We start from the raw sequence: 12,686 nt of genomic DNA on the forward strand, positions 1-12,686 counted from the left end.
TGGAATCCGCTTTGAACCGGAGAACACCCCGCTTCCAGGCCAGACCTGGCCCGACGGTCGCGCCTCAGGGGCCTGAAGTGATCCCGGGCGGGGCGGGGCGCCCCGGGGGATGAATACTGAGGGGTCTGTGCGGCGCTACTCGCGGCATTACGGCAGGAGGGGCGGGGCAGGGGGCGGGGCTTCAAACGTGGCGGCGGCTCAATAGGAGCGGAGCGGGGCTGGGGGCGGGGCGGGGCCGGGCGGCGGCGCGGCTGGAAGGGCCGGGGCGGTTCTAGAAGCGCGGTGAGAGGGGCTGCGTGCTGCCGGGTGAGCCGGGCGGGGGCCTCGGCTGGGGAGGGAGGGGAGCGGAGCGGAGCGGGCACCTCCGGGCTGGCAGGGGGCGGCGGCGCGGCCGCAGGTGAAGCCGTTCCCCCGCGCTGAGGGGCCGCGGGGCGGCAGCGGCAGCTCACCCCGGGCGGGCTGTGCCCGGTGCCGCAGTCCCCTCAGGGCTCGCAGTCCCCTGGGACTCGCGGGTGTTCCTCCTGGGAGCCTGGCGCGGCAGCGGGCTCCCCAGGGGCGCTGTGAGGAGAGCGGGGAGAGCGGTGGGGCCGGGGCGGCCCGGGGCTGGGCTGGGGGTCAGGGCGGGTGCGCCTTTGGGCAGCCGGCTGGGAGCTGACTGGAAAGGGGGACTCAGCTTTGAGGGGCCGCCGTTTAAACGCTCGACCGGCCCCGCAGGGCGCCTTCTCCGTCGCTTGGTGTCCGCGGGTCCCGGGCAGCTGCCTGGGAGCAGCACCCGCGGTTCAGCGGCTCGTTACGGGGCTTCACGGCGGGGTTAGCAAATGGCAGTCTCCGGCCTCTGTCCTGCCTCCCTGCTGCTGGCCTCTGCCGGGGGATTGCAGCTTAGCTGGGGGGGAAAAAGCCGAAAATTACCCTTCAAAACAATCACTGGGGTTTTGTAAACATGTCAGAAGTATCATCGTTACAGAAAATGTGGAAGGGCTAATTCCCTTTTTCCTTGCCCTTGGGGTTTGGGTATGACTGATCATTACCACTTAGATTACCGTGTGTCAGCTGCATTAACTGGCTGTATGTGCGGTTCCAGCCTGCCCTAGGCTCAAGGTAGAGCAGACAATCCCTTAAGCTTCATAAAGATGTTCAAAACCCGCTTGTGCTACTCCTGTCTCATTTTGTTTGGACCTGAGGTTTGTTTTCCAAAAAAATGCTTGTCCTTATTTTTGTCAAAGCACACCGACGTGCAGCCGAGCTGTGGATAAGCCAGGAGAGCGCAGGCAGTTGTGCGCGACTGGTACGATGTAGTAATCGAAGCCTTGGTGGAAAAGGGTTGTGCCAAGGCAGTGGAGGGCAGGCTGGCCTGAAAGCTAAAGGCACTCCCTAGGGTGTTACGACAGCTCAGCTGGGGAATAGTAACTTGCTATGTCATAGTAATGCAAAACATGCTTTTGACCAGACAGGAATAATTTTATTTCAAGCAGCAAAGAACGTCCTTATAACCTGGAAGGAAGGAGGAAAGAGGATGTGTAAATAAAGACTATGTTTGGAGCTGACTCTGTGATGTTTGGTATTCTTAGCCGGTAATCACCCCTGTTCCTCAGTAGAAAGTACTGAAGGTAGGCTTTCCCAGAAGATGTTTTTGTGACAAAACCTCTTGCCCCTTAATTTTATAGGCCCTCTGTGAGGGTGAAGCTGAGCTGAAAGGCCACCTCAGCCATCTTCACCAGGGTAACATTTCAGCTTTCTGGCATTAAAGACCTAGAAAATAATCCCGCAGGTGTGTTGTAAATATATATATAGCAACCAATGACTGGAAGTTGTATTTTACAGGCAGAGCATTATTCTACAGTTGTAAATTGGCATTGCTATGACGCTAACAGACAAGAATTTTGCTTCTTGCTTATGCCATAATTTCTTGAGATTCCTTTTTTTTTAATGTAGCTCTTCCCAGTGCAGGAAGTACGAGCCCAGAGGATGATTATGTATTTCAAAGACAGTAACAGCAGAGGGAGCATGATTTACCATTTAGTATAAGAAGTTTTTCATTCTAGGTTTAAGTGAGGAATCCAGTCTGTTTATAATTTCCATGCTGTGCATATTGGCAGCCTTCCAAAGAAGCAAGCTGTAAACACAGATATTTTTCCTATGATTAGTTCTGATTTTTGTGTATGGTTTTCTATACATCTGAGAAATGAGAATGCCAAGTATGGTAGGGGGCACGTTCCAGGGTGATTTCAGAATAGAGTCAACCCCTGCACCTCTGAGATAATGTCTGATTTTAATTAAATTGCTGTTATTAATTGAAAGAAACGGTTCACTGATGGTAGACCATTTTTATGTATAAAAAACCCCCTTCTTTCTGAACAGGAAGATTTTTTAATGCGGTATGAGCATATGGAAGGTTATGTTAAGTATCATGATGTCCTAAAATTATGGGCTTTGCACAGTAAAATGCAGTCTAAATTTTAATGCTGAAAAATTAGTGGGAAAAGAGCATGCAATCTTGCTGTCCTATCTTCGCTAACGGTAGCGATTTGACTCTAGGCCGTTTCATATGGGATGAGCTTCCAGACACTGCAGAGTAAGATGCCGGCAGATTTGCTGTGCCTTAGACTAGCATGAATTTTCTTGCCTGCTGGAGTGCGGAAGAAATATTCTTTCCTATGGTTTAAAAAAAAACCAACCAAACTGTTGGGAGCTAATCAAGATGCTTATAGTTTATAAGGTGGTTATAACGAAGGATAACAAGCCATTCTGTATTAGCAGACATGCATGCAGTTTTGCATGAGCGTACTGTATCCTTGTTAATGTGTGCAAATGAACAGCTTTTCCTCCTTTTCTTTTGGCTTGCCTTGAAAAATACAAGGCAATCATGTTGTATTATTTGCTAGGCAATTATAATTGTTTTCAGATGCACATTAAACCCTTTGGCAAGAAAGGTAGTGATGTTGGCATAAGCCGTCTTGAGCAGTAAATCCAACGTGTACTGGAGGAAGGAGCTGGGAAGCAGTTATTTGATGATGAAGAGAGAATTTGCTTGCGAGGAGGCACCTGATATTGAAAGGGAGCAATGCTTTTTGTGTCTCCCTGGGTATGACCGAGAGCTAGCTATTTGGAGCAAGGTAGCTAACTGCGTGCTGCACTGGCAGTGTGGTGAATCCTGACATGAGGTCTAAGACGTGGCAGTGCGGTCTGGGTAGGACACTGACAGGCGTTTAAATCCAAAGTTCTTTGGGTCAGAGGAGTGGCTGAACATTGGAGCATCTGAGTTCCTGTGGATAGTGAATTTCAGCCCTGAATTACTTGTTTCAAAGTCTTCAGCCAGTGGTGAAGGTTTGCTTTCTTAGGATCAAATTAATATGTTTCCTTACTAGTTAATAATTTTTAAGTAGTTTTATAGCTGCTATAATGTTCCGGGCATCTCCTGGCTAGTGTGTCAGGCTAATCTGCAAGACTTGAAATACTGCTACAAGCTGGAGGTTTTTTATGGCTGCTTTTCTTACAGAGGTATTGAGAGAAGCTCTTCCTTGGCAACATCCTGAAAATCTGTTTACAATTCAGCCCATCTTTTGGCTCTAAATAAGCATCTAAGCAATCTTGCAGTTTTTTGTTTGTGCTATTTTCCACTTAAGTATAATTACCCTTATCTACAGCCATCAATACTGATATAGCAAGTTGTTGCCTACTTTTGAAGCTCCGTTGTTTGTGGAGGGGAAAGGGGATGAAGCCAGCTGGGCAGTCAGTTCTGTACTTCTTGCTGTGTCTGTAAGGCAGTGGGTGGAAGGCACTGGCATTTGGAGAATCTGCAAACAAACCTGTCTCTTCCAAGAGTCCAACCTCAAATTGCTGTTTGAGGATGGACCGTTCTTCACAGCCTGGCATGTGGGCCACAACTGTATGTGCACCAAGAACCCATCTGTGGCCCGAGGTGACTTTGAAGTAGTGATTTGCTTGTTAGATTTCACCATGATACTTTAAATTTAGATACAATGTGGAAGCAGCTGTTTTTGCAGTGATTTTCCAGGTGTCTTTAATAGGAGGCAGGCTGTAACCCTTATTTGTGTCATCAGCTTGTAAGTTGTTGCATTGTGATGGTTCAGAAAAATGGTATATTGATCGGATTTTGACAGCATCTAGTTATGATACTTTGTCTCACAAACTTTATTCCTCCATAGCAAAGTGTGGGTATAGGTCTGTAAGAATGGAACTGAACTAGGGAACAGTAGTCTGTCTTAATTGCTTGGAAGAAACCATTGCTGTATGCTCTGGGGAAAAAAACCAAACCAAAAACCTGGAAGAAATAGGAAACTAGATCTGTTGGGAGTCGTTAAAATTTGTCATGAAGGAAATGTTGCAGAGAATGTCTGGTGACCTAAGATACTGACAGAGCAGTGACTTCTGCTGTGATCTGTGCTCAGTATTGGTAATGTTCTGACGCAGTGAGTTGGCAGTCTGCTGACCAGTGATGGTATGCAGGTTTTTGACTGTAATGTCGTATGGATCAGTGAAGTACTGCACGCCTAGTGCTCTCTTCTCACTTTTGATCTATCCATTATGCCTGTCTTAGCTGTTATCCAACTGCATCACTGTACTGAATGTGAACGAGCCTGCAGTGGCTGTGAGGTAACGTCGTCTGAGTTTTTGTGGATTGGAGACTGAAATATAGACTTAAAGAAATGCATTCACGGGGGCTGAAATTAACCCTGTGAAACTTTTTTCCCCCCACCTAGTCTTTGGGAAGAGAGGTGACTTTGCTGGTAGAGGTTTGGAGCAGCTAAATCACTCCCCACTTCCATACCTCCCCAGGAGAAGCCTGATAGCAAAGGGAGTGCTATCATGTGTAAGCGGTGGAGTGGAAGAATACAGTGGGTTTTTTCTGGAGTTTGTGATCAAAATGAGAGTTCACAATACAGCAGGAGTCGCACTCTGGCCTGATTTGCCATAATAAGCAAGGATAAGGGGTGTGACTTTTATTCTTTAAATTACATGGACGGGTCTTATGCCGGGTTCACTTAGTTTAATTCTTCTGCATAAGAAGTCTGTACAAATTTTGGAGCCTGGATGAAGGACTCACTTTTGTTAGTCCCTGTTTTTAGTTAGGCTGTCAGGCAATCGGAGGGTTTCTTCTGACTTGTTTTGTTCTTCTGAGCACACCCTTATCTGGGAATGAAAACTGACATCAGGAGTGCATGATCGGCCATGAGATAGGTAACGAGATGCGAGCTGCACTATCATGTGTGCTGCTACTATACATTTTTTTAAAAAAGCTGCAGAATCCAAATCGTCCCCTTATACACCATTGTGCCAACTGAATGGTACTTGCTGAGGCTCTTTTGTGGGGTGAAGGGGGAGAGAGGGGTTAATGTTTTTTAGTCCCTCTAGCTTCAGCCTGTGTGGGTAGATGTGCTGCCTCCTGTCTAAAGGAAGGCTCTGTGAGGATCATGCTCTTGTTCGGTGGCATACGAAGGAGACTGCAGCCTGTCAGTTTGATCAGAAGTGGGAGCCCTAAAGGGACTAGATGAGTAATAGGTATTTGTTTCCTCTTCTGATCTGAGAAAAATCCTCCCTTTGGCTTGTGTGGGAGCTGGCTTGAATCCCCCATGACTAGATATGAAATTCAGAGTGGGCGAGAAACTGATAACCCTGGTAGATGTGCAAGTAACTTTTCTAAGTCAGGTCCATGTTTTTATATCTTCTTGATTTAAGAATTTTTAGAAAGCTTATTTAATAAAGAATTCAGTCTAACTTGTGGAGAAAAATTCCATCCTGGTCTATTTTGTCTAGAAGAACCTTTTTTTCCTTCTGCCAGTGCTCTCTGAAGTCTGACAGCACTCTTTCCAGTGGGAGCAGTGATTCATTGAGGTCTTACACTCCCGAAGAAGTGTTTGTACAATATCCACTTGGTTGGCTGGCTGGGCACATTTAAGGGAAGCAGCAAAGCATTAAGTATCTGGTACTGTATGGGGAGAAGTTTAGCTCTATCAGCGTTGCTGCAACAGCTTCTCGCTACAGTGAGAACAGTCCCTCCGGTAAGGCAGTTGTGTAAGTGCTCATCTGTGAGGAACACGTGGCCTTAGGATCCCTGTGCTGATGGCACTTGGCGTAGCCTGATGAGCCAGGGCAGCACGCTTGTTGTCCTGGGCCATCTTACAGCCCTAGTTCAGGGCAGCGTGAGCTGGCCACCTCGTTCCTGCATGAGGGGTTCTTGTAGCCCGAGGCTGAACTGAGCCCAGTGGCTCTGCTCGAGCCTTCTCAGTCTGTTGTAGAGGAACGTTGTTATTCTCACTTAAATAAAAAGAGGTCATAAATTCACCTGTCTGGTATGATGCCTTCATCATTTGAAGATGCTGTTGAAAAAAAGCCAGGAATGTAGGCAGTATTTGTCCTACACAGACTTCTTATCTGGCATTTCTATGTAACTACGTTCTTCCGTTCTCTGTTTGAATAAAACTCATAATAAACATTTGTCTCAATTTAGTTATTGAGGTAGGAGGTGCTAATGTCCCTTCTGCCACTCTTACCCTCTTTGTCAGCAGATGGTTTAGCTGTGGTGGGGTGGGCATGCATACGTGTGTGCATGCACACATGCTCGTGCTGTCCAAGAATGTGGTTATAACATTATGCTCAGCCTCCTGTAATTCATTATTTGTGCTGGTTTTCCAAGTAACAGCTGTGAAAAGAATGTGTACAAACAATTTGCAAACCCTGCAGCCAGGTGTCCTGCTTGTTCAAGCAAGAGCTGATTTTTCTGTTTACTGAGGTTTCTGTTTATTGACTCAAGCAAATCTGAGTAGGATGGCAAAGCTGTTAAAGATCTGCTATAAAGACAAGCTGCTAGCTGTTGTAAGTGTTCTTGGCAGATATCCTCAGCCATGAGAGAACATGGTGAGGAGGTGCAGGGCGGAGAATGTAGAGTTGTGTTGTTTTAACTGGAAAATTCCCTTGTAATTGTTTTGCCAGGCTTTGTGTAGTGCATCCAAAAAAACACTCCATGAAACGATGACAGACTATGCAGATGGACAGTTGTGGCTTAATATATACAAATTAATGTACTTCCCAAGTGCTCTTGACTTGCTGTGCTTTCTGCTACATCACTTACTGTGGCTTTTAGTATTGGCAGACCTCTGCATGGTACTATTCATTCAGCTTTACTCAATTCTCAGATTACCCATGTACTAGTTCTGAACTAACTTAAACAAGCAGTTTGGGAATATGCGGTTTTCAGGGGGGTGGGAAACAGAAGAGGGAAAGGAGAAGACTTATTATGATGCTGTGAGACATTTTCCTGCTTACTCATGCTTGCAAACTGTTGCGGTAAATGTTTCTGATTTCTCATGAGGTCTTTTAAAGCAATCAAAAGAATAATTTAAAAATTATCATCTTGCCACGTGATAATACATAGCAGAGAACAGAGCTATTTCTAATGTTCTTAGAGATGGTAGCATCATTGACGGTGTGCTTGATGTTTATGTCCATGGCACTGGTGAGCTCAACTGAGGGTGAGGGCTTCTGTCATGCTGTGGGCTTGGAAAACCCAGAAGGAAAGGGCGATATCCACCTCTCGCCTTCTGCCTCACGTTGTGCGGGCAGATACGTGGAGCCTAAGGGAACAATGAGCTAGAGTTGTTCCAGCATTATCTTATTTCAATACCTTCCCGCTTGCTGCATTGCTTGAAACTTTAGGATATTCCATGTATTTTCTCTTCCCTTCTCCCTTCCATCCCCCTTTCTCATCAGATTTAAGAGATTCCGTTTTGCCCCAAATAGCTGCATGCTGTTTACTGTATTTGGAGTAAGAGCAGGTTGCAAGTGGTCATTTCCAGCCACCAGTTTACCCAGTTACAATGGGTAGGAAAAAAGAATAATTGCTTCTTGGATTAAGGTGAACAGTTGTCATCTTCCTTTTGACGCTGTGTGCATGGGTGTTACGAGAGCTCAGTGTTTGCTGAGCAGCAGTGCTCATATGTGAGGGCTGGCTGTGGTGGCTGTTTGTGCTCAGGGAACAGGCAGCTCTGGAGTGAGCTGTGGGCTGATCCAAGTGCAGTGCAGGCTCCTCATAAATTCCCTGGAAGAGGCAGTCCTGGCCATCAAATTTACCAGGAGAATTACAGCTCCCAGGAGGTTCTTCTGTACAGACCTTGCATCCCTTACTTCACTTGTCTACTGCCTTGTCTGCCTGTCTGCTCGGACGGGCTTTCCCTTCCATGCCCTCGGTGGCTGTGCTCTTAGAAATGTAACGGTCTGCTTTCAGTCTCCCTCTCGAGAGGCTGAGTTTCTAAGCTGGCACAGTCTTTGGAATACAGAGGTCGTAAGGGCTGTGCCCAGAGGCCAATATGCTGGGATGATGCATCTTGAATAAGCAGAGTGGGAAATTTTGCTTTCAACTTTTCCAACCGTCGCTGCCACTTCCACGCTACAAAAGGCTATATTTCTCTATTTGGCTTTCTCACTATTTGTCTTTCTAGACAGTTTTTATATAACTGAGTTTCACAGCATGCTACAAGTTTCACTGTTTAAATTAGACTTTTATTATTATTGGAATATAATACAACTTTATATACTCTCCTATTTTCCAGCTGTAATTATGCATGATGTGGAAGGCTTTGAGCTGCCCTTGCAGAATATCTTCTCACTGTCTCTGTGGACAAATAGATTGCTTCTGTTACTTCCGTCATGTGGGCCTTCCATGGACTGCAGTGTCTTCCATGTAAATCCCAAAGAGTATACCAGATAGCATTTGAGACTGTTAAGTAACAGCTCCTGTGGTTAAAGAAAACTTTTTCCAAGCTTTACTGATTAGAATTCAGTCTTTCAAGGACATAAATAATTTTCATGAGGGTGAAATGACTGAGGATGAAGATTAATGCCTTGGTTTCTTTTTTTTTTCTCACAAATAAGTTAGTTGTTTTTACTCCTCATTTTCCTTTTAATTTGTACAGGTTTGAGCTATCTGGAAGATGAAGCCCTGGCCACAGTTGGTGTTCTTTACCTGTATTTTCCTGATCTGGCACACAGAAGCAGAGTTCTTCACCTCCATAGGTATGGAAAGAACCAATGCATGATGTGATGTAGCTAATGCCAAAACTGTTAAAGTTTACAGTTGAAGCATATGGCTTTCTTCATATGGCCCTATCAAACGCCGTCCGTATTAGGAAAAGCTACTCTTCGGCATCCTTGATGCTATTCTGCACTGCAAGTCTTGCGTCAGTGCAATTTGTTTGCAGTTGGGTAACTTAGCACATTGTGACCAACGTGATATAAGTTTCTCTGGGGACTGTCAGTAAAATAAACAGTTCCTGTGTTTTATTAAGAATTATGCACCTGTTGTCATCTTGAACACAGCACAAACCTTCTGCTAAAAAGCTTTGTCCTGAATTCAAGGAGCAATGGTTTTAACTAAGGGAGGGCAGATTTAGACTGGATTTAAGAAAGAAATTTTTTACTATGAGGGTGGTGAGGCCCTGGCCCAAGCACCCAGAGAGGTAGTGGAGGCCCCATCCTTGGAAACATTCCAGGTCAGGTTGGATGGGGCTCTGAGCAACCTGATCTAGTTAAAGATGGCCCTGCTCTTGCAGGGGGGTTGGACTAGATGACCTGTAAAGGTCCCTTCCAAGCCAAAGGATTCTTCTATGATTCTATGATAGAATTTAAGTGATAAGTATGTGAAATATTTTTCTTTCACAGAACCTGAAATCTCCTGTCTTCTCAAAAAGCTGGACTTAGGTGTCAGAAGGAAAAATTAATATCCCCCTTACCTTATGTGTGTTTTGTAAGACCTGAGTAAATCCTGAAGAATTCACATGATTATAAGTCCTGAAAATAAGATGGATTTTTATGACAATTTAGTTCTTGTGTTCTAATAGCTGTGAACCCACAGTTCTTGTGTTCTAATAGCTTGTGTGTTCTAAGAGCATACATAACCATGCATGACTGTGGTAGAGCCTAAAAATAATACAAGCTGAGTTTTCTGCTGTGACTTGGTCTAATGTTTTACTGTAGAATAGTGTGGGGAATTTACCCCCATAAGGACAATAGAGATTGATTAACTACAACTGGCTGTTCTGCAGAATATGCTTTGAGCTCAGTGGAGCTATGTTTCTGAATGGTAAAACTCAAAACTCCGGTGGTTTATTTTGCACCGCTGTGTGGAACTGCTCAGCCAGAGCAAGGCAGAGTGGTGTTTCACTACCAACCCCCAGCACATGCTCCTGTGCTCTGGAGTTGGCTAAACAGTATTTAACTACATGTGTATTATTTGGTTTTCTTTTTTCCTAAGTTAAGTGGCTTTTTGTACAAAGCTACTGTGAAGGATCACCTTTTCTTTACGCTCACCTATTCCTGAACCTTGCCTAACTCTGAAAATAGCACAGCCTGCTGACTTTCATCTGCTTAATCATGCCTCATTAGTTTCAGCATTCCAAAGTAATTATTAAAGCTGTGGCTGCATTTATAAATCTCATCCGGTCTTTTCAGTGTTTGGTCTTTGAAAAGCAAAGTTTGTCATGGCAATTAGGATTGACATGCTGGCAATTTCCAGTAATGCTAATCAGGAGAGAGTGTGTGTGTCAGTCTAGAAACATTAGTCTGAAATTCCTCTGTACTTAATGTTAGGTTGTGTTTCCACAGTTACCCATATTGAAAAGCTGTAATTTTAAGTGATGCCAATGGTTAGACTAATAATTTATTAGTGTGACCTAATCTCTCTCCATATGTAGAACAGATGCTTTGGCAGCTATGTGGATCTTTCGTTGCTTTGACTCAATAGCTGTATTAATGTCAAACCTTTCTTTTGATTGTCTTGCATACAACTGTAATACTAAAAGTAATTCGGAGGCAGTGGAAGGGTCACAGCAAAGCTACACAAGCCATTGAAGTTGGGATTTTAAAAGCCCCTGGAAGCATTTGAATGCCAGACCTGTATGTATAATGGCTTTTGTGGTTTACAGGCATTGAAGTGCACACCCTTAATTTGTCTGTTCTTTGGTGGTTTTAATAGCCCTAGAGCATCTAAGGTCTGTCTTCTGTGCTGTTGGAAATTGTTACTTTTTTAGGTCTGATAAACGTTTGCTCATACTCTGTTTTTAGGTCAAATGACAGACCTGATTTATGCAGAGAAAGACTTGGTACAGTCATTAAAGGAATACATTCGAGCAGAAGAGAACAAGCTCTCTCAGATTAAAAGGTAGGGGGAGAGGTTTGCATAATGAAGGGGGACGAAATGGCTCATCCGTGTTCAATTACACCACATCACCATTCTTTGCTGCTAGATCTTGTTAGTATTTCCTCAGTAGGTAGTCACAGTAAGACCATAGGTACTAAATTGGTTGTAATTTCTTCCTGTAAACCTGCAGAGAGGAGGCCCTGCTTCATTTTGACTTTGTCTGCTTGTTTAGAAACCGTTGTCTGCTGGGCTCTTCCCACTTTTCCCTGTCCGTGTACCATCACAGTGCTCCTTTGGAGAAGACGCTACTCATATCAGAGGAGCCTTGTCCATGCGTGTTAAATGCCTGTGGGTGGCAGCGCTCAGTGCTACCTGTTGTTTCACAGCATCAGCACTGCTTACCACGGCAGAGTGTGCCAGTTGCGTTTAGTGGAGCACACACTGAATCCCTGGCTTCCTTCCTGTGTTGGCTTTGCTCTCAGGGACAGCTCTCCTGCCTTGTTCTCTTCAGTCGCCTACCTGGCTACAGCACATCTCGGACATTATCCTGTTTGCTTTGATCACTTGAAAGGCTCTTGCTGACAACCGCTATTTTCTGTGTTCCTTAAGAAGGCTGTTAATACTTATCTAGCTGAAAGTAATATCTAATAGGGCGTGACACTAGAATAGTCTAAATGAGGTCCATGTTCAGAAGAGCTGAGTGCCTCTAAATGGAGCTATGCTTTCCAAAGAATTTCTAAACTCCAGGCTATATGTGGCAGTTTGATCTCCCTTTGGAGGTGTAGGCTGGGGATGGGGCTATGGAGTAAGTGAAATGATACGAATTCCTTGTCACTTGTATACACAAATGTTCATTTCTTGAAAAGCTGCCCTTTTGAGGAAAAGCAATCTCCTCTTCAAGTATTGTTAAAAAGAATGTCAGTTCAATCTATGTATAAACTGGTCTTTTAAAAAAAAAAAAAGTCTTTTTTTATGGGCAGACATAAGCAAGTGCTTTTTTAATGTGTTAAACTTTCAGTTGACTTGTATTTTGGTGTATTTGTAAGCAAGAGCATTCTACCACTGCGTCAATATTTGAGCCCTTGCACCCTGCTAGTGTACGAGGCATATGCTCTGTAACAGAGGTGCTAAATTTTATAATTTGAATATGGTAACACTTTTCAGTATTTTGTGTTTTAGTTCCAGAGATATGTTTATGATTCAAAAGCATGTTGTGATGGGAATAAAGAGACTAGAACTTGACAGTATTTACTACTTTGCAAAATAAGTATTAGAAGTAGTGAAAGTCTAAATTAAAAAGAGAGTGCAGGTGAGACTGGTCTTAATATATATTGTTAATCTGATATCCCTGCAAAGGATTTATGGAAGAAACATCTTTTGTTCTGTTGCAAGGTCATAGTACAGAGAAGCCAGGTAGTCTGACAATATTTACCTGTGTTTATGTAAAATTGTTTGTAACTGTGGTTCGTTCCTGGCTTACTGAGTTTGAGATTATAGGCTCAAAGGGGATTTCTTATGTTCGGTTATTAGCTTA

General features: G+C 44.3%; 1 protein-coding gene across 13 annotated transcripts in view; it reads left to right on the forward strand.

The window, feature by feature from the left end:
• The first annotated feature begins 233 nt into the window (after positions 1-233).
• The window catches only part of P4HA2 (prolyl 4-hydroxylase subunit alpha 2), a 31,667-nt gene continuing 19,214 nt past the window's right edge, over positions 234-12,686 (forward strand). For 11 of the 13 annotated variants that reach the window (XR_012044111.1, XR_012044113.1, XR_012044112.1 and 8 more), the window contains exons 1-3: positions 234-306; positions 8,931-9,030; positions 11,077-11,173. Coding sequence is in view for 8 of the 13 variants with exons in the window: in XM_072872440.1 (XP_072728541.1) it covers positions 8,949-9,030; positions 11,077-11,173 (179 nt within the window). In the remaining 5 variants the exon portion in view is untranslated. Of the gene's footprint in view, positions 307-1,492; positions 1,608-8,930; positions 9,031-11,076; positions 11,174-12,686 lie in introns of those variants that run through there. The other 2 variants (XM_072872442.1, XM_072872443.1) reach the window with 2 other exon arrangements.

The sequence above is a fragment of the Ciconia boyciana genome, chromosome 9 (assembly GCF_034638445.1).
Source record: "Ciconia boyciana chromosome 9, ASM3463844v1, whole genome shotgun sequence".
NCBI classification, from domain to species: Eukaryota; Metazoa; Chordata; class Aves; order Ciconiiformes; family Ciconiidae; genus Ciconia; species Ciconia boyciana.